The 22,920-nt window shown below is 37.1% G+C and overlaps 1 protein-coding gene across 15 annotated transcripts in view; it reads right to left on the bottom strand.

Annotated features, from left to right (window-relative positions):
* The window catches only part of LOC129768776 (disintegrin and metalloproteinase domain-containing protein 11), a 912,619-nt gene that overhangs the window by 381,957 nt on the left and 507,742 nt on the right, over positions 1-22,920 (bottom strand). For all 15 annotated transcript variants that reach the window (XM_055770661.1, XM_055770645.1, XM_055770693.1 and 12 more), the window contains exon 5: positions 18,875-18,940. In XM_055770661.1, the coding sequence (XP_055626636.1) occupies positions 18,875-18,940 (66 nt within the window). The remainder of the gene's footprint in view (positions 1-18,874; positions 18,941-22,920) is intronic.

The following is a 22,920-nucleotide window of genomic DNA, read 5'->3' as shown; positions in this document are numbered from 1 at the left end:
TCCAAATCCGTCCACTAGGAGCGCCACAATGAGCAAAAGAATTCGTTCCAATATTAAATGAAGCGGACTTTACTAATCAAAGTTCAAGTGGCTTAGTGTTTTATCAATTGTGACAAACTTTAGAAAGATAGGTGAGCTTTTGAAATTATTTGAACCAAAAAAATGAAGTTCTTCTTGCCTGCTTATATTTCATTTTATAATGGTACGGACTTCTCAAGTTTGTTTATGCTGTCAACAACACACAACAGTCGTACATTAAGAAGTCGAGTAAATATTTGTTTGCTAATATTTACATTGAGCATTTTTCCTGCAGCAATTGCCAGCAGTGTCTTCTATGGGTCTGTGGGTCGAGAGCTTCCCACCTTGCCCTCATAGTTCAACTAGTACCTATATTGGCTCACCTGATACTCCACCATCTTGAGAGAAACCACACTTACCAAAGTTGTCACCACAAGCAATCCGAAGCCAGTCGTCACCGGTTTCAGCTTCAGTCTCAGCCTCCGAGAGTGAACGTCATGGTGGGTACTCAGTTTCATAGCATAACACTCCGTAGGCTTGTAGCATAGATGAGTTTGCTGAAGCACAGCTGTATAAATCAAACATCGAGTCTCGGGGTGTGGCTTTATTGAATTCACTTCCCCCCCCCCGCTCCTGTCCTGCTCTCTCTGTGTCCCACCCGAGCACACCACCCACAACGTTGATCAGAGGTCATATGTTGCCAGGAGTCAGGTGTGGGTCGGTGCGCAGCGGGTGTAAATTATCGTTGTGGTCGATATTGGTAACTATGGCAGCAATCATCGTCAGTTCGGAGCGCAACACACAGCACCTGTGACTGTGTGTGTTTGTGTGTGAATGTGTTTCGATTGGGGCTGAGATGAGGTGGAAATTGCCGAGTTTCTGAAAGCACTCCATCGGGAAAACAACAACTTGGCAGATCTTGAGAGGGCAGAAGTTTAGCAATAATATTTTATTTTAATATTTTTCTGTGGTTGAGGCAAATGTTTCACCTTGGCAATACACAGTGCATATCAACCTGCACACAGGTTTCCGATTGATTTCGATTTGGTTCGTTAGAGGGAAAATAGTTGGAGAGCAGCTACTCGTTCAACTTAATCATGGGAAATTGGTATTGGATGCAAGATTCGCAATTAAAACAGTTTGCCCGCTTGAAGGGAACTTTGCATTCATTTTGTTGGTGAAATTAAATTTCACCACAACCATCTTGGTTTGTCAGGCCGAATCCGAGACCGAGTCAACAATTTTCATCATACTTTGTTGGCACTCCCAATCAAAACTAGCAATCTGTGGGATGAGACCCGGAGCAAACCGGAGAGAGCGAAAGAAAACAATGAACCGACGAGACGGAATCGGACCCTCGCCTTGATCGGAGACTATTTGTAATGAGCGTAGCGAATGCCTAATGGCTGGCTGCCAATCATGAAGCTCATCACCAGCGGCAGCATCCTCACCGCCAACGCCCCCATCGTCCCGAAAAGCTGCTGCTCTCCCAGCGGGAGAGTCTCTGTGCGCTGACAAGGCTAGGCCAGCGCTAGGAATGTAGTGGCTGTGATTTCCAATTCTAATGAGACCGTGATTCCTTTAGACGACGGCCCGATGATGAGATGAGGTTGATTTTGTTCCCCCTCGATCGCCTGGCGGTGGTGAAGTTTCGTTGCGGGCTTTTCGTCTTCATCTGTGGACATTAATATGGGCTAAGGAAGCAAATCAGGTTGTTTATAACAAGTAGGGAAAACAAGAATGTTTACGGTAATGAGTTTCGGGCGAAAACAGTCGCAGGGAACGATGTTCTGAGAATGAAACATAACTTAGAACTCCAATGCTCCAATGATTAGATTGAGAGAACTCTCCAGTTTGACGAACCAACGACGCGATAAACAAATCAAAATCCGCTTAAAGCATCTTCTGTTTGAAATTATAGCTGAAATCCGCACCTGCTCACGGGCAGAAAAGCTGTGGATCAAGCAGGTTGTACGACACCGCAAATCAGCTTAAAACCCACGGCCCGAGGGGTGGCATCCTTCGCCAGACCAAGTTAGGTTCATCGTCGCGCCGAATGTCCCTACCATGTCTCCTTGCAAACCCAAATCCCGAGGAAAAACGTCATCAGCACGAGCAAATATTTGGAGATTAATTTTCAGCGGAATTAATTCAACGATACAAACTGCAAGTGTGAAACCCAGTTCGGGACGACCGCTGCTGGGGTCGGGAAGAACCGACCGTTGTCGCGTTGTTGGGCGTAAAACAGCGGCACTCAACACTCAACGCAGCGGTCGTTAGCTGGCTGGCTGTCGTTCGCAGGATTTGGAATTAATGCAGATGACTAATCCAGAGACTGGTACCCAGGTCTCGGGTGTACATAATCAGGCGAGCTCTAGAAACGAGCGTCGGGACCACTCGTCCAACCTGGCTACGGCTACGGTCGGATAGATGTGGGGACGACACAAATTGACAGTCGGCTAGAAATAACAGAAACTATGCACCGGTTGAAGTGAACCGAGTGCAGAGCTGAAATTGTTGCTGGAAGAGAATAATCATACAAAAGTGAAAAAAAAAGGAAAATGAGATAATGCGAACATTTAAACTCTATAAGATTGTGTTGAAACATGAAATCGTAGATGGATGACAGGGTAAGAGTGTGAAATGATGATACGCTCAACTAATATCTGGTTTGGGAAGAAGAAATCCATTCTTCTTGCGTGAAGTTCAAAACTTTTCTCAATATACTTCGGATTGATCGATTTGGGTCAAATATGCACCGTTTTGTTGCAAAATTTGTTGCCATCTTAAACGTAGCTTCATAATGCCTCAAAGAAGTCTTGGTCTATATTGGTAAAAAACTCTAGTAATCGACTTTTACAATCTTCTGTTGATCGCAATTTCTTAATGTTCAAGAAGTTTTGCTATGCGAGAAAAAAGGTGGTAATCACTTGGTGCCATGAGGTCCGAACCATATGGTGGATGCATTAAAACATCCCAATCAAGCTCCCGGAGTTTCTGGCGAGTCACTGTAGGCATGTGTGGACACAAAACCTTTTCTGTTGGCCAATTCTGGAACGTGTTGCTCACCCTGTGCTCTTTATCAATGGGCGCATAAAGATAAAAAATCGAACAGCGCTTGAGAATATTGAGATTTATGTTTATTCCGTTAGCACTCAGCTAGGTGTATACTAACTGTGAAATTGTAGCTTATCTATCACTGGTACATAAGGTGGCGTGTTAGTCCGGAGGTCAAATATTCAACACTTTTTGACAGGTAAAGTTTGGTTTAGATTTGGAACAAACTTTTTTTTTTCAATTGACAAAGTTACGAATGGACTCATTTAACAATTTATCAATTTGGCAACTTTCCATTTTGAAATTCCCTTTTTTCAAAATATTTCCCAATATTTTATTTCTATTTTCTCAATTTTATTTATCAATTTTCATTATTTTTCTTGAATATCCTTCAAATTACTTACACTTATTCAACTTTTTACAATACTCCTCAATTTACTTAAATTTGTTCAACTTTCTACAGTGCTCTAAATGTTCAGCAATTTTTTTCAATTTCTTCAGTTCTCTTCAATTTTATTGAAGTTTTTTTCAATTTTGAATAATTTTCCTCAAGTTTTCACAATTTCTTTAATTTTTTACAATTTATTTAAACTATTTTCAATTTACGAATTCGCTAATTTACCAATCTGCCAATTTTTCAATTTTTAAATCTCAAGAATCCTGGAATTTTTTATCAGTTTTGTTGTTTTTTTTTATTTCAACTTTCAATGCATTCTCTTCAGTTTACCAATTTTCCTATTTTTTTCTTCAAAATCCTATTGAAATCTTTCAAAATCATTCTGGTCACTTCCATTTTATATTGTTTTATGTATTATTTTTTTATATTCTTTTGATGTTCTTGTTGTACAACTGAATTTTGCTATAAATTAAGTGACAGATGGAATTATGTTTAATTTTTCTAAACCACACCACATACACATACACACAGCCGACCTAAGAGATTATAAAACTGAAATTAATAAACCAGTCTTGAATTGAAATCACCTGATGTATATCTTACTTTGCGACAGGAACGAAAAAATAAGAAATTATCGGTTGAGTGTGACGAAACATAGCAGTTCTAAATATCCTTAATTGTTCTTTAAATTCCTTCGAATTATTTTAACTTCCTTTCATTTTTCTTCAAAATTCTAGAGTTTATTTCCACTTTATTTTTCTAAATTATCCTAAACTTAACAATCTGTCAATTTACAAGAATTTAATAATTTACTTTTTTTCTTATTTTCATCAATGTTCTCAAGTTTCTTGAATTTTCATCAATTTTCTTATTCTTTTAGTTTATTGAGATTTTCCTCGAATTTCTTCAATTTTTTTTTGCAATTTTTCTTCATTTCACGAATTTATACATGTGTTTATTTCCCAGTAATCAAGTTTGTTTTATTCAATTTTGTTTATATTTTCAAAGCTTCCAATATTCTTAATTTTTTCTTCAAATTCGTTCTATTTATTTTTCAATCTGCCAATTTAATAATTTTCTTTTTTCCAATGCTCAAATTTTCATCAATTTCTTAATTTCTGAAATATATATTTTTTTAATTTTCATCATTTTTTCTATTTTTTTTTGCAGCTTGAATAAATTTTCTTCGAATTTCTTTTTAAATTTTGCTATTAACATAAAAGGGCATATTCCTTGGAGTATTCATTTTACCACCTCTATCTCTGCTGGTTATGTGTTCCAAATTGTATATTTCATAGAAGCGATTCAGAATAAAATTTCTAGATTAATAATTTACTACCGAATAACGAATTTATGATTCCACTCTTCTGATATAAAACCTCCAAACTCCAGATAAAGATTTCAAATTTAATGTATCAGAATTCTGATAGCATATTCAAGATTCAAATGCTAACATCCAAATGCCGAATTCAAGGTATTAAGGTTTTTCAATTTCCCAATTTACGAATTCACTAATTTACTAATCTGTCAATTTTCCAATTTTTCAATTTCCACGTTTTTAAACTTCACCAATCTTGAATTTTTGTTTTAATTCATTGAATTTATTTTTATCTTCAATGTATTAAAACGTCCCTCAGTTTCCACATTACGGATTAAACATTTAACCAATCAGACAACTCACAAGTTTTCCATTTTTCAACGTTCAAAATTTGATCAACTTCTCTTTTTTTTTAAGTTTTGAAAAATATTTTTTGTATCAATTTTCTATTTTTTTAAATTTTAAATTTTTCTATAATTTTCAATCATTTACTTCAGTATGCCATTTTGCGAATTAAATTATTAATCGACTTACCAATCTGCCTATTCCTCAATCTTGGAATTTTTAAATTTTCAAATTTCAACAATATTTGTTTTTTTTTTTCAATTTTCTTCAATGTCATGAAACTTACTCCATTTTTCAAAATTTTCTTCATTTTTTGTCGATCTCCTTCAGCTTGTTTATTTTTCTTCATTTTTCCTCCAGAAATCTTCTGTTTACTTCAATTTAATTCATTTTGATTTATTTTTTTATTATTTAATGTTTATTTATTATATTCTTTTAAAGTTTTCAATATTCTCACTTCAATTCAAATTACAATAATTGCATACTTTTCTTTTTCTTATTTCCATTATTTCTCTTATTTTTGAAATCAAATTATCTTGAATATTCATCAATATTCTTATCTTTTCGGTTTATTTAAAATTTTTCTGAATTTCTTAAAAACAATCTCCATTTTACAAATTTATACATCTGTCAATTTCCAAGTTATCTATTTTTTCTGAAGAAATTTGAATTACGTAAATTTTCTGTATTTTGAAGTTTTATCAAGTTTATGTTTTTTTTTTTTAATTTTCTTTCAATTTTTTAAAATTTGTTTAATTTTCTTTTTCAATTTTCATTGAGTACACTCAATCCAACAATTTACGAATTCACTTATTTTCAATCTGCTAATTTTACAAGTTTAAAATTTCATAACTTTTTGTAATTTTTTCCAATTTTCTTCAATGTTATTCTATTTAATTAAATTTTCTTTATTTTTTCGTCAATTCTTCTCAGTTTACCAATTTTCTCTAAAAATCTCCAAAAGTTCTTTGTTTCCTTCAATTTTATTTATATTTTCGTAGTTTTCAATATTCATAACTTTTTCATTAAATTCCTCCTATTTATTTCAACTAGATTCAATTTTACTTATTTTTATTTTTATTTTAGTTCCACTGTTTTTTTTTAATTTCTTCCACTGAACAAATTTATCAATCTGCCAATTTACTAATTTACTTTTTCCAAATCCAATTTAATAATTTCCTTTTTTTTCCAATGCCAAAATTTTAACCAATTCCTTAATTGCAAATATTTTCGGTTTTCGTAAATATTCTATTTTTTTTTCAGTTTGATTAAACTTTCTTCGAATTTCTCTTTAAGTCACATTTATTTGCCTCTTTAAAAAAACCGAAAATATAATGTACTTTGTCTGATTGGATCGTAATCAAGTGAAAGCTGTGACAGGTCACTTGTTCGCTCGGGTTGCATTGAATGAATTTAATTTGGGAAAAAGATGGAACACACTCATATGGAAAGCAAAACAATAAATATCAATATAACAAATATAAATTGTTGCGTGACAGAACGGAGTAGGATACTCCTATGTAACCAGAAGTCCAGTTGCATCGAATATTCCGGTAAGTAGCAGACCCAGATCCAGATCGACGTTCCGGAACCATAACATGTATAATGTTTATAACATGTTTGTTTGTAGCGCTGACCCACATTAATAGAAATTTGACCCCCTTTCTGTTGACCGATCGAGCTGAAATTTGAAACACACCTTTATCTCTGTAGTCATTATAAAACTGTGTATTACATGATCTTCAAAATCCAAGATGGTGGCCACTACAAAATGGCGGATCACATATTTCCTCAAAACCTCATTAATATGAATATCAAATGAAAGTGCTTGACTAGTAGAACACAGTTATTTACGAAAAATGTAAATCCAAGATGGCTTCCACTACAAAATGGTGGACTACATATTTTCTCAAAACCCCATCAATATGGGTATCAAATAAAAGGGCTTGACTAATAGAACATAGTGATTTATGAAAAATGCAAATCCAAGATGGTTGCCCCTACCAAATGGCGGACTACATATTTTCTCAAAACCCCATTAATATGGGTATCAAATGAGAGAGGCTTGAACAGTAGACCATAGTCCAAGATGACCGCAATCACAAAATAGCGAAGTACTATATTAAACGGTTTTATTTAGTTAGAACCGTTTATATGTAAGTTTGTATGTCTGTAGGGTTGTCCCACATTAATAGAAATTTGACCAATAGGAACTGACCGAATTTATAAAACTCCTTTATCTCGGTTGTCATTTTAAAACTGCTTCTCCCGTGATCTCGAAAAATCCAATTTGGCCGTCGCTACAAAATAGCTGGTTTCATATTATCTCAAAATAATGTTGATTGGGATATGTGTATCAAACGAACGAACTTGACTTGGAGAACACACTATGTATTTTTTGCAATTCACTCAATATCGGTATCAGATGAAATTATTTGACTAATAGAATACAGTACAATGGTTTCATTGTACAGAAATATTCTAGTGAAACAAATATTGTACTAAAAACTGAAAATAAAATAAGTAAAAGAACGTTTTAAGTTAAACGGTTTCATTGTGATTAAATAAAATAATGAACTGGGGGTCTTCGTAGCCTAATTGGTTGCGTGTCCGTTACTAAGCGAACGATCATGAGCTAATAACTCAGGGCCCCTCAACTGACCATCTTTGTGTGTTATTCTAGCTACTACGTCCACGCAACAATCATCATGTGTCGGTAATCCCAGTCCCTTACCGCTCACATTACGATCTGCTGCATCGGTAATTGGTGCGAATTCTAACACAGCAATGGAAGCCTCATATCAGCAGTCCCGTTGTGAACAGTCCAACTGTGAACATTCGAACAATAGGAATATTCTAACGCCGAAAAAGGCGGCATGTGTTGTGTATCGATAGAAATGGAATATTCTTAGGCCTAAACAGCTACTGTGTTATACATAAAAAAAAACAAATGTTTATCGATGGATAGGAATCTTAAGCCTAAATAATATACAACAATAGTTATCTTAACATAAAAATGTATACGAATAAATTCGGCTCTGTGACAGCTGAATTGTTAAATGAGCCTAATAAACGGATGGGATAAAAAATAATAATGAACTAAAAGCTATAGAATAATTAGGCAAGTAGCTGTTAGCAGTTATCACAGCTCTTCTTCATTAGACTAGGACATTGATAAGACTAAAATACAATCGCGGGACACTTTGGGTTTTCATTCTCCACAATTAGCGACTTCATCATATGTCCCACGATTTTATTTTACCTCTGAATATTCTCCCAGAACAGTTGGTCTATGGAATATATCAAAGATGATCTTAGTGGAACGAGATTTTATCAAATCTGGAGATTCAATGAAACCTAGAAAATTGCAAAAGTCTGACAACTGTTTAGTGATACAGATTAATCTGAACCTTTGCAAAATATACGAAACCAAGACGCTTAGAAGTACATCCTAAGGTGGGCCAATATGTCAAAACCGCTCTGCGGTTATCTTGAACCAGCTTCTTCAAAATTTGCCTTTTACAATTTACCCGAACTCAAGCTTAAAGAACTCTTGATATTTGGAAGCATCATTTTCTGAGAAAATTTATGAAGTGCTAACTCCGGCTGTCGAAAGTTTACGATTAATTATTAAATAATTGTTTTCGCTTCGCGCTTGAAGTCTTTTCAACCGAATGGAGCGGACAGCCTTTCAACTCCGCACATCGGACTGAAGACAGAGGACATTCAGCGCATGTTGATGAGCGCGTCTGACAGCCCCTCATGACGCACAGGTGGTTACCTCTCGAGGACATCGTCATCGTTATGACGAGTGATGTTTAACCACATGTCATCCACTCGTGTCGGCAGCGGAACCAGAAACCTCGCTGGTGAATCATTATTAAAATTCAATTCCGAGAGCGGTAGCCATAACGAGTAGCCAGCCCGGGAAACCATGCCCACGAGGCATGGTTTGGGAGGAACAGCCTCTGGCCGGGAGAGCAGGAAATTGAATACATTTTTACTTGTTAGTATCGGTTTACATCGGCTTGGGTCCAGGAATAGAGCAATTAAAATTGTTTAATTATTCAGAGTGGATGTGGTAAACATGACGGTAATGGGGAGAGAGACTCGAAAAATTTTTGATAGAATGTGGAGCAGTAATTTAAACAATTTCGTTTGTTCATCCCAAGAAAAGTGCTGCGGAACGGAGCGAGTAAAGGGCCGCAGGATACCGATGCAAACACAAAAATCACCTCGATGCAACTCGCTGAAATGAGTTTCGCCTTCGGCGTCTGACCCCGTGGCACCGTGAGTTATGAGGACAGAAGCACTAATTATTTGGCGTTCGAATGGCGTACAAAGGATCCCCATTAATGGCGATTGAAATTGATGTGTTTTCGCGGTAAGTTTCTGAAGTCGTCGCGTGAATTGTGACGACAAATGGAAAGAGTGGAACTTTGCCAATGATTTGCGGGTTGTACGAGCGAAATCGATAGTAATACAATGTTGCCAAATGGAGGAGCACAGATATGTCACTTTGTATGGTCCGTCAATAAAATCAAAAGCATCAGAGATCGATTGAAACATCCAAACATGCAAATATCATCATGAATAGAGCCAATTATCAGTCTGCAAAATTAACTTCGGGGAAGAGCAAAATTTCCATAAACCCTTCATTGTTCAACTATCACCAGCAATTCCTGAGTGTTCAAGGTCTTCGCTAGCACTCCTCGGAAAAAACTTTTAATTGGTTTCATAACGCGAAAATCACTGCGCGCCACTCACTGAAAGTTCGATAGCGAACACTTCCCCTCCGCTGTGATCGGAACAAAAACACCGAACGGATTGAATGACTCTGGGTGGCTCCTCGAAGGATCAAACAAGTTCGGCGGGAGGACATATTTCACACCCCAACAAAACGGTTCAGCTTCGCGCTATAATTTCCAATTCAAAAACGGAAAATCACCAATTCCTACTCTCATCATCCTTTCTGTTTCTGTGACGTACCGACCGACCGACCGACGGGGCGAGGGTTAGACGAGTCCTATGCCGCATCCAGTTTCGGCGTTTCGTCGGACGGTTTCAATTGCTCATCAACATTTTACCGTGACCAGTGACGCTCTCGAAAGTTCGCATGTAAACCGACTTTTGCTTTGCCAATCTGGAGCAGTACACCCTTTTATGTTTGTGCCTCTCGGGAAAACCCGGAAGCGCCGCCACCCGGGTCCCACCTATTCGTTCATTATTTGCTATCGCGGGTTTAATTAAAAGTTTGTCACGTTGCTTCCCGGCACTCCACATCCTCCATCCGTTGAAAGTGCACATGTTCCGTCCCGTCTCGTCCCCGAGTGGGAGTGAACCGGCGTTAACAACAATTCTTCTCGTTAATACTTCGTACATAAATTCACGGCGCATAAATACCGACCGTGTGGAGGGATTTCCTGCCACCTGCCCCCGGTCATTATTCGGCGAGTACAGTGCAACCCCGTACCCACAATTTGAACTGTGACATTTTGAACCCAGCGGCTTGTGTGGATCGGTGCTGGAGTCCGCCAACTCGCAAACTTTGCGCGGCATTGTAACTACTTTCTGCAATTACCAACTCAGTAACAATTATAGTGAAACTGATTGTTGCACTCCGGTGGTTCGTGGTAGGGGACGATGCGCGGCGTAGGGACTCCGTGGGGACAATTTCGGGCCAAACTTCAGTGTTCGCTGCAGTGTAAGTCAAGGTTTCGGTGTTTGTGGCCGTATTGAAGCGCGGCGGTGGTTGGGGAGGAAAAGGGATGTTAGGGAGGCATTTTTGTGCGATGCGATGATTTGGTCGATTCTGGATGCTGGCTCATGATGAAGTTCTTCGCCTATAGCCATATTTTGCAAGAAATAAATAAAATGTATTGCCTTTGCGCTTGTATTTATTTATTTATTATTGCTATATTCTCATTGCTCATTTTGTTAAACCTAACGTGAACATATCGTGGAAATTTTTGAAGTGTGATGTGAAACACAGTTTATGCTGTAAGTAGCCATTAGCGCTCTTTTTTAAGGATTTTTCTACCGATCTAACTTTTTTTTTTTAAATTGTGCATTGTAGTTATGTCTGTCTACAGAAGATTAATGTGGATTTTGAAAACGACAGCGTTGTGTTGGAAGCACAAGATTTTGAGCCTTAATAACTCTTTGTCGACTGAATGAAATGACATGATTATCACTTTGTTCGAAAGATAAAATGACTTCGAGTTACATGCCTTGAAAGCAAACTATTGATAGAGTTGAATGAACTGAGAATGTTTCAAGACAACAACAACAAATTATTGAAATCACAAAAATCTATAAATAAAGGGTGTTTCACATCAAATTGCATCACGGAAAAAACGCTGTAGAAATTCGCTCAGTAGACCGATCCTTTTGAAAATTTTAGACAGTAAAATAAAAACTATTAAACAACTTTTGGCATTTTCTTTTTGTTCATACTTCGAGCCCAAGCCCGTATGCTCGCACCTTCCTCTTTACCCCGTCCATAAGGTTCTGCACAACGTCAGGTTGTAGTTTTTTTTGAACAGAAATCCATTTTCTCTTGAAGTCCGCCTCCGATTTGACAACTTTTGGGTTCTTCCGGAGGGCCTGCTTCATAATCGCCCAATATTTCTCTATTGGGCGAAGCTCCGTCGCGTTGGGCGGGTTCATTTCCTTTGGCACGAAGGTGACCCCGTTGGCTTCGTACCACTCCACCACGTCCTTTGAATAGTGGCACGAAGCGAGATCCGGCCAGAAGATGGTCGGGCCCTCGTGCTGCTTCAATAGTGGTAGTAAGCGCTTCTGTAGGCACTCCTTATAGTAAACCTGCCCGTTTACCGTGCAGGTCATCACGAAGGGGGCGCTCCGCTTTCCGCAAGAGCAGATCGCTTGCCACAACATGTACTTTTTGGCAAACTTGGATAGTTTCTGCTTGCGAATCTCCTCCGGAACGCTGAATTTGTCCTCTGCCGAGAAGAACAACAGGCCCGGCAGCTGACGAAAGTCCGCTTTGACGTAGGTTTCGTCGTCCATTACCAGGCAATGCGGCTTCGTCAGCATTTCGGTGTACAGCTTCCGGGCTCGCGTCTTCCCCACCATGTTTCGCCATTCGTCGTGGTTAGGAGCCTTCTGAACCTTGTATGTACGCAGGCCCTCCCGCTGCTTGGTCCGCTGGACGAATGAACTTGACAAATTCAGCTTATTGGCGACATCCCGGACCGAACTTCTCGGATCACGTCTAAACTGCTTAACTACGCGCTTGTGATCTTTTTCACTGACGGAGCATCCATTTTTGCCGGTTATGGTTAGGTTCTCGAAGTATCGTTTTGGTACTCTGCTGACCGTGGATTGGACGATTCCCAGCATCTTACCGATGTCCCGATGTGACAACTCCGGATTCTCGAAATGAGTGCGCAGGATTAATTCACGACGCTCTTTTTCGTTCGACGACATTTCTCCAAATTTACGAAAAATTGACAGTGAAGCATGGCCAACGTGATCTATACACTCTTATCTGATTATAAGCGAAAGCTGAAGATATAATTCCTAAAAATTAAATTTCTACAGCGTTTTTTCCGTGATGCAATTTGATGTGACACACCCTTTATTCCTATTTCTACTGAGACCCGTCAAATTGATGGATCTGGAAATTTCAAAGTTTGTTACAATCTATGCATCATCCATGAAATGGTGGACATCAATAAGTATTGGCAATCAATTAGACATGCAATTTCGTGCAGTTTACGCACAACAATTGTCCGATATGATTAGAGTTTGGAGTAGTTACGAAATTTAGATTGAAGAAATAGAAATACCTGAAATTGGATCGTTTTACAATAAAACCAAGTTTGGAGTAGATGTAGTTGACCAGATGGCATGCAAATATGGCGTAAAAGCAGGGTCTCGTAGATGGCCATTGCATGTTTTCTACTATATTTTGGATTTGGCAGCAATTCGTGAATTTTATACACAAAGACTTGTGATGAGAACATAACCAGAAAACAATTCTTGTTTCAATTGGCAGAAGAACTTTCCAAAGAACATAAGTGCTGCAGAAAACAAGCTTCTTCCAAAAAACAACCTTGTTTAGTGATGGGTCGTACTACAGAAAACTTAACTAAAATACCTCAAGAACGAAAATCTTGTCAAATATAATTATGCAACAAAAACAGAGCCATGTATACTTGCAATACATGCAACAAATACGTTTGTGGCAAGTGTTCATTCAGAATAACATGTTCTTGTAAGATATGTGCCTCATAGTCATAGACCTATAAATGTAAATATAAACCTTTTTTGTTTATTTGTTCATTTAAAAACATATGAAGTGCTATATTAAATGTTGTTTTTGTCAAATCACATTCTTTCATTAACATAAACTAAGTTAAAAAACAGGAAGTGGGTTATATCTATGGTATAACCGCAAGGGTGACGTAGGACTATCGTTGATTTAGAGATCATTTGTTTGAAGTTGAATCTAAATCCATTCTGAATGAATGAATAAATGAATATTTGGGGGACTTCGAAAACGAGAGCGTTACGTTGGAGGCACAAGGTTTTATGCATCCAATATACGATACGAAAAACCTTGTTCCGAAGAATAATCTTCAGAAGCTTTCCTGCTAACTGTACTTGATTGACAAATCACAAACCCAAATGTATTATATGGATATTTTATGGATAGAAAACATTAAAATAAACTCTTTCACTTGAATGTAATTTTCAATTCCAAGGGGAACTAGCAGATTATTTTCCAGCAACGATTAGATATTTCCACATTTTCCTCGATACTGGAAGCCCACCAGTGGTTAATGGCAACTCGATAACCACCTGTTAATAGCCCCGCGTGTATGTGTGTGTAGCGATGTCTTCCCAGGGAACCGTTTGTGGCATCACTCTCCTCCTGATAGATTCCCTTCTGGCCTAGGGTGCACAAACAGGCTCTTGGTGACACCGTTCATCCGCGCTTTCATGATAAATAAAGAACTTCACCGCAACAGCGACAACATGCTAATCGCTGTTCAATTAGAACTGAGTGGATTTCCGAGCGCCGCTCGCTTATATACCGATTGGTGATTTCAATAGCCTGTTTTGAAAGCAATTTTAAGTCTATTGAAACAAGTTTTTGGATCAAAAAGTAACAAGTATATAACGCGTAGACATTTTATCTTTCGAATGAAGTGTTTATCATACCATTTCGTTCAGTTGTTTAGGAGCTATTAACGCTCAAAATCTCGGTCTCCGGCGTAACGCTTTCGTTTTCGAAACTTTGATTTTACACCTCGGTATAGAAATGAAAGACGTAGTCCTATGTCAAAAATACAAAAAAAAATACAACAAACGCGCTGATAAGAAATCCGTCAAATTGACGGGTGCGGTAGAACTAGGTATATATTAAACGTCGGTAGTTCTAGTGTTAAATACTAGCTGAACCGGCAAATTTCGTCCCGCCCACAGCTGCTTTTCTGATTTAAATAATTTCGAACACTCACGTTCCCCGAAAATCATTTTTCTGTGCGCGATCTATATTCGCAGTATATATTTTCTTTCTAGACATATACACCGCGGGCTGAGACACTTCAATCCTGATACTGATTATTCAAATCCGTTGCTCCGTTCTTGAGTTAAATCGTGAGCAACGGATACCAAATAATTTTTATTTTTATATATATATATATATATATATATATATATATATATATATATATATATATATATATATATATATATATATATATATATATATATATATATATATATATATATATATATATATATATATATATATATATATATATATTCGAATGTGTTTTTTTGATATTTGGATTTTTGTTCCAACAAATTTCGAGAATTGCGCGGTACGAAAATATGTAATGAACATATTTTTTTTTATTCCTTTTTTTATATTTTCTAATATTTTGTTAATTTTTCCTGAAATTTATAATTGTGGCGTATTCATGTGTTCGTAAAAAGTTCCTCCGAACCTTATCACCAGCGCTATTGAAAATATTGCATAGGGTATTTTCTCAAATTTTAATTTCCAAGAGTTTTCCACTATAGCTCTTATATTACTATAGCATACACCCAGGCTTTTTTTCACGCGGGGGATACGTACCTCGTAAGAAAACCGCGTAAAAAACCGCGTTAACTGAAAAATCCGTTTAAAAAAACCGCGTTAATTCGAAAATCCGCTTAAAAAAAACCAGGTCACCTAAAATCTACGTAAGCATCGTGATAGAGTGCGGCACTCATTTCCGTCATAAGCGCTAAGTTCCGTCGCAAGCTCTGATTACCGTCATATGCTCTGACGGAGCATGAAGACGAAATGTGAGCGGAGAGAGAGATGTAATATAAAAATTAAAAAACCGCGTTATTTGGAAAATCCGCGTAAAAAAGCGCGCTAATTAGAAAATCCGCGTAAAAAAACCGCGTTAATTGGGAAATCCGCGTAAAAAAAAAACCTCGTAAAAAAACTGCAGCAACCAAAAACCAGATGGGTTTTGTATACCCAAAATTATCAATAGGCTCGAGCCTAAATAAATAGATCTCTCTTGCACGATCCATATTGAGGATTGTGTTAGTCATAAATAGATAGGTCTGGTTAATCCTGAATAAACAAAAAAACATCTTTATCGCACGATCCTTATTGAGGATCGTGTGAGTCAGTTTTATGATAAGGCCGGTCGATGCCGGGCCTAAATAAATACATCCCTCCCGCACGATCCTTGTTTGTGGATCGTGTGATTCATAGGTCTAGTTTTAAGATAGGAATTTTTGTTTATGTTTTGGTGTTACGATAGCGGGGAGCTTATCGTAAGTTCGTTTTGTTCATTATAAACAAAGTAGGTTTCGTTAAGTTGAATCAGAAAAATAAAAGGGAGTCGGTAGTTAGACGCGAAAGAGGACGGTCGTTTTCCCTCGTAATAGAACATAAAGAAATCCAGTTGCCTAGACCGCTAGGCAACGCCTCTCAAAACCTCGCAAAAAAACCGCGTGCAAAAACCTTGGTGTATAGGGATTCAGAAAAATTACCTATTTTTCTAATTTGGTACCCTATACAGTATCTTCCATAGCGATACGGTTTGGGGCTCGTTTTACGAATACGCGAATACAATATATTCATAGATTTTTGGAAAATAAAAAATTGAAATGAAAAAAATTAAAAATATATTGGATACTAGCTGACCCGGCAAACGTTGCTCTGCCGTAGACATTATATTCGGTATTCTAAATTTGAAACATAGCAATATTGCTTATAGGGGGTCTCCGTAGCCACATTGGTTGCGCGTTCGCTTAGTAAGCGATCGATCGTGAGTTCAAAACTCAGGACCCTCATTGACCATCTTTGTGTTGTTACAGAAGAATAGCTACGTCCACGCAACAATCAACATAGATCAATCAACTGTCTCCGCTGTCCGGTGGTGTCCAACTGGATAATGGAAGAACAGAAAGAATGCTCTTACGCCTAAATGGCTACTGTGTGAATGTACCATATGTAATGGTAAAGAAGGAATACTGGCGAACGGCAACTGTGTAATGTGCTAATTATAGATATGATAACCATGTGACATGTACACGATTAAAATTCGGCTCTGTTACAGCTGAAATGCTAATAAGCCTTAAATAAATAAATGGGATAAAAAAAAATATATATTGCTTATTTTATTTATGAACTTGCAAATGTATTGCAGCTCTTCGCCGAACTGTAGAACTCAACATCAATATGAGCGTTGAATGTTTTGCTCAACTGAGGCGAATATGGTACTGCACAATGATTTTATCTGTGTTGTTCATATTTATGAATGATTGATCGCCTTCATCAGGATTTCTTCGTTGATATATTGGATATCCGCCCACGATTGTGATAGCTAATTGGGCCCAATTCAATTTGTCGATCATCAGAATCGGTCCAGTAATTCGAAAGTTATGAATTTAAAAAAGTCATTTTTGGAGAAAAAGGGAAAACATTATTGGTTGATTTTGAAAAATCAAATCGGCTAATTTTGGAAAATCACAGCTCAAAGACGAATAAAAATTCTATTTGATTTTTGGATGTGTTATGTAAAAAACTTCTGCGTTTAAGAAAAATTTAAAAAAATATATAGCACCCTCTAGTCCAAAGCCATGAAATTGGCTTTAATTTTAATTATCCATCATTTCAATTGGTCCAATATTCCAAAAGTTATGAATTTTTGAATTTCGGAAAAAAAAAAGGAAAAAGTTGATTTTTCATACCACTCTAAAATGGAACTGGACGCTCTAATCAAGAAATAGACTACTGCTTTCCACGAAAATCTGAAAACCACTATATCGGTTTAGCATGGAATGACAGTTCCTTGAGTTAATGTTATTCATCATCAGGTATACAATCTGTAAATCACGAATTAAGTTGCATACAGAGCACATGCAATGTATAACGGAAAACATCGCCACTTCGGTTTCATACCTTCTCAGGATTCCCACAGTCAACTCGATAAAAAGTACTTGCGATAAATAATAGAATATATAGCCGGTCCAACTAATTATACAGGTTTACCTTCCTAGAATTTATAAAGAAAATCTCTGTCGCGTGTTATAATTAAATCACATCCATAACTAATTGATAATTTCTGGTCTTAGGTTAGCTGGTCTTACGACTTAGCAAAAGGCAGAATTTGTGATTGAGGTTTTTCCGTGCAGTGTAGGATCCCGAGTCCAGCGAATGATGATGGATGCCACCCCAATGATCTCAATGAGTTCATTCAGACGGGCAGCTCGTTCGTGACTGAATTGTTCGCTCGTGCGCGGTCTCGACGTGTCAACACGAGATCGAGAATTTTCTACTTTCGTAAAAGTCAATCCTCGCCCCAACGACGAACGAATTACCATCATGCTCGAAATGGAAGAGCTTTTCTCAGCGCGCAAGTATGAAAAGTTGAGATTTCCTGGGAGAGAAGAAAATTCCCACTGTGGCCTATACATTTCCGTCCCATAATTACAATCCAATTACGGAGCATGTCAAAACCACAGCCACAGCGTGTTTTTTTTTTCTGCATTCTTCATTCGTGGAATTCAAATTTTCTTCTACAGCACCATTCGCTATTCATCCGAATCGTGCCATAACTTGCAAACAAAAAAGCGGAACAGAAAAAAAATTCTTGGAAAAATGTAAAGGACCTGTCAGACTAGAAAATAATAATCGTTTCGTTATCGTCGTCGTCGTCACCATCGTCCTTGTGAGAGCGCGCGCTTTGGTGCTCCGCTACTTCAGGCAGGAAGGAAGAGGAACAAAACCGAAACTTACAAGCTGCACGGGGAAGGACTTCTCAGTTGCAACTTTTGCCGCGTACTGTTGCCGTCTTTGTTGTTCCGTCGACTGCAATGAATGGAGTGCAAATGGTCGTCACCGTCTTCTGACCTCCATCACTTCCAGCCGGATCCCTATTCCCTATTGTCCTTGATTGACTGAGCTGGGCAAGGCCACGGAGGGCAGGAAGCGCGAAATAATGCAACCGATTGTTAGGTTTGAGAATCATGAGTTCATTCTCGTTCAGGACCAGGCCGCGCTTCGCCTTTTTGTGACACGTGGATCGCTTTTTTTTTGCGCCGTTGGTCTGTTTCACTGTTTTCGGTTTATCTGCTGGGTCATTCGTTACTGTTTTGTTGTGCCATTGTTGCGTTATTTTAATTTTTTCATATTTTGATTACGTTTTCAATGAATAATAATGAATGGGTTGGACATTTGCATGATAGAAACTTACCCTCGAACGGCCTCGGCCACCTCCGCTTCCAGAGTAGCTGCCCTCGTAGCCGCCACGAGCTGGAAACTGTAAAATTCATGGAATTAGAACATGAAATGAGAATGGAGCTTCAGCTCGAGCGATTAATGGGTGGAGTACACAGGTGCAAATACGATGGTGCTAAATGATGGGAACGAAAACAATACTGACAAATTATATGCAAATGAAGATTAAACACAGTCCACGAACACGACACGCACACGTACAATAATAATATTTGAGATTTCGGATTAATTTCCGTTGAATCAGAATTATGTACAAGTCATTAACAAATTGCATTATACACTGCGTTTCACAACTATAGAAGGGTAAACTCATTATTTTCTAAGTTTCCAGAGATATCTAAGAAGTCGGTTGAATTGAAGTATATAGTGTAGAATACAATAACTATCTTCATTTATAAAACTGGCCATTGCTAATTTATTGTTGTGTTCAGGCGCGAATCATTCGAAAAACTAAAATTCCAGTGTTTCATAACTCTAGAACCAGATGGAAAAATAATCACTCCTTTGCAAAATTAACGCTGATTTAACATGAATTACGTTATGTTTCTGATTCGTAGGCCATCTTTAGTTCTCAATCAGCTCAAATAACCCTTTCGGGGTGGTTACGACCAAGCTGTGCCATGTTGTAGTGTGTATCTCGTTCTACGCAGAGTATACTGCTCGCTCAAGCTCTTCAAATGACACATACTGCTTGTAAGCTGCATCTACTATTCGTCCGATCACTCCTCATAAGTTCCTGACAGGGTTTTGATTTGGTAAACAAGCTGACCAGTCCAGAATCTTAAGTCCCTATCCATCAAACCAGGCAATGACTTTCCGGATTTTATGAATGGATGATAAGTTACCCAATTATCACGGCGTTTTTGATGCAAAAACAGAAGTAAATGACTCTGAAGCTCTTCGTTGCACTTCTGACTGTTCATTCGGGTTGATGGTAAGCTATCTAAACCAGGCCTTTGGACAAAAAAAAATAAGTTCTATGTCAAATAACTAAAAATACCCACAGGTTAAACTAGGCTGAACTGTCTAGCCCTTGTTTTTCTTCACAAGTGTGCAATATATCCATACGAAAAAACGAAAGATCGTTTTTCTTGTCAACTGTGAATGAACATTCGTTTCAGAACAGGGCTATAATGGAAAATTGGATTTCACACTATTTCTAAATACTGCACCACACATACAAATGTCCATGACAAATTTAGTGTGTACTGTTCATATCTGTCAATGTTCGAAACTATCATCTGTTGGAGCGATGAATAGGAAACTATAAAATAAAATCACCGGTGTGACACGTTTGGAACAACCCTAGCCACCAGATTTCATCTGAAATGTATTTCTGCCTCTTAGTGTACATGAATTTGCCGATGTTTTTGGTTTCTAAAGGATCAGATTTTTCATAACTTTTCAAAGCGTCAAAATTATGTTTATTGATTTATTGATTACAGAACATTCAATACCAGACTGTATTCGATTTAAGATTGTTTTCTTTATTATAGTGACTTTTAACCTACTGGCCAGATCGTCACTCGGATGGGGAATTGAACTCGTGACCAGGGTGCCATAATAAAATCTGTGTTTTTGGTCTGAAAAAATCTTTTTATCTTAGTGTTTTCTCAAAACATCTGTATTGAAATCTGTATGTAACACAAAAATGTAATAAATGCAATGAATTGAAAGGTAGCACAATAAGGAAACAATTCAAACACTGGACGTAGTTCAAAAAATAATAAAATAGGTTTGGTCATCAAATCTTTTAAAACGGTTCAAACTTCGTTTAATTTTTTGGTTTCGGCCGTAGTTGAATCTCTCTAGGTTATGTTTAACGACAGATTCCAGTGAGAGCCAGTTAGTTGCGGGCAACCTCAGCATTTACAATGGTTTGAGCTTCAATATTTCGTGAATTGAGTTAATCTCTTCTTTTCGCTTTGAGTTGTGCGAAAAATTACTATAAATGACTAGACCGCAATGTGTTTTTCTAATCCGGACTAGACTGATTTTCTAGTCCGTGTTAGAGAAACGCCTTGTGGTCTACACAGATATATGAGAAAATAGAAGTTCTATTTTCAACGCTATTTTAACATATAGGCTACTGGAAATTTTATAATTGCATTGCAACAGATTGTTGAGGAGTGTCCAAATCGATTGTTACAAAAACATCATGAACCAAGAAATCATTATGAAATGTCTGTATATGTATATGTATATCCTCGAAAACGTAATCCTGCGTCAAAGAATCTCGATTCTTCTTTAAGATATTTTTTTTTGAAAACAAATGAAATTTCACGCTCATAGCGCCCTTTTTTTATTTTAAACTTGCTGACCCGGCAAACTTCGTTCCGCCCAACGTTTGTTTTTGTTATCAATACCTTCAAACATTCATGTTTTCTTACTAAGCGCAAGTTCATGAGTCCAATCGCAGAACTGTTCATTGATTGATCTTCTAATCGACTCCGTTGAATTTACCTTTTACTATAAAATTCCTAGTATTGTACCAAAACTCATCATTATAATATCAGATTTTTTTCAGACACAATTCTCGTTCAAGATTTTTCAACCACTCGCAAATAACATATTTCTCCATTATATGGAATAATCTCAATATACCGAATTTGGTTTCATTTACTTGATTAGTTCTCGAATAATACAAAAATTTGAGTTCCATTTGCATGGCAGCCCCCCTAAGAGAGGGGGGAGGAGTGTCTAACCACCATAGAACCCTTTATTGCATCCTAAAACGTCCACATGCCTGACTTGGTTTCTTTTGCTTGGTTAATTCTCGAGTAATTTGTGTTTCATTTGTGTGGCAAATCTTTATCTCTGGTGTCATTATGAAACTGCGTATTCCATGATCTTTCCAAAATGGCGGCCGCTACAAAATGGCGGATTACAAATTTTCTCAGAACCCCATCAATATGTATATCAAATGGAAGGGATTGACTAGAAGAACACAGTGATTTATGAAAAATGTAAATCCGAAATGACCGCCACCACAAAATAGCGCCATATATATTTTTTTTCAAAACCTCATCAAAATCAAACAAAAATTCTCGACTAGTAGGACATAGCAGATAATGAAAAATCCAATTCCAAGATGGGTGCAGTCCCCAAACAACTTATTACTTTTTTAATGGTTTCTTTCAGCTTGACCTGTTTCTATGTATGCTTGAATGTTGGTAGGGTTGTCCCAAATTAATAGAAAATTGACCCCATTCCTGTTGACTGATTGATCTGAAATTTGGAACATACATTTAATTCTACTGTCATTATAAAACTGCGTTTTCCATGATATTGAAAAATTCAATTTGGCCGTCGTTAAAAAATGGCTGAATGATTTGACTTGTAGAACACGATACATAATAAACAACATAAATTCAAAAAGGTCGCCGCCACTAAATGGTCGACTATGTATTTTTTGCAATCCCTTCAATATCGGTATCAAATGAAATGATTTGACTAATAGAATACAGTAAATCATGAAAATATTCTGAAGAAAATAGGTAAGAAATAAACGTTCAATTTCCATTAGTTGTTTCATCATATACCCCACGATTTTTTTTAGTCTCATCATTGCCCTAGATTAATGAAGGAACGAATGTGATAACTACTAACTGCTACTTGTCTAATTATTTTCTAGCATTTAGTACAAATTTTTTACTCATATTATTTTTCTGTTTTTAGTAAATTATCGGTATCATTAGTATACTTTTCTACATTAAAACCATTCAAAAAAAATGGTTTTTTCATTTTTATTTTCTACCTAACATTCTTCGGAATATTTTGATGATATATTGTATTCTATTAGTCAAATTATTTCATTTGATAGCAATATTCAAGCTCTTTCATTTAACACCTATATTGATAGGGTTCTGAGAAAATATGTGATCCGCCATTTTGTAGTGGCCGCCATCTTGGATTTATATTTTTCATGAATAACTATGTTCTCAAGCCCTTTCATTTGATACTCATATTAGCTATTCAATATAGAATTATTGTACAAATTAT

Source organism: Toxorhynchites rutilus, chromosome 1, assembly GCF_029784135.1.
Source record: "Toxorhynchites rutilus septentrionalis strain SRP chromosome 1, ASM2978413v1, whole genome shotgun sequence".
NCBI lineage: Eukaryota > Metazoa > Arthropoda > Insecta > Diptera > Culicidae > Toxorhynchites > Toxorhynchites rutilus.
This window is presented reverse-complemented; position numbering and strand designations above follow the sequence as displayed.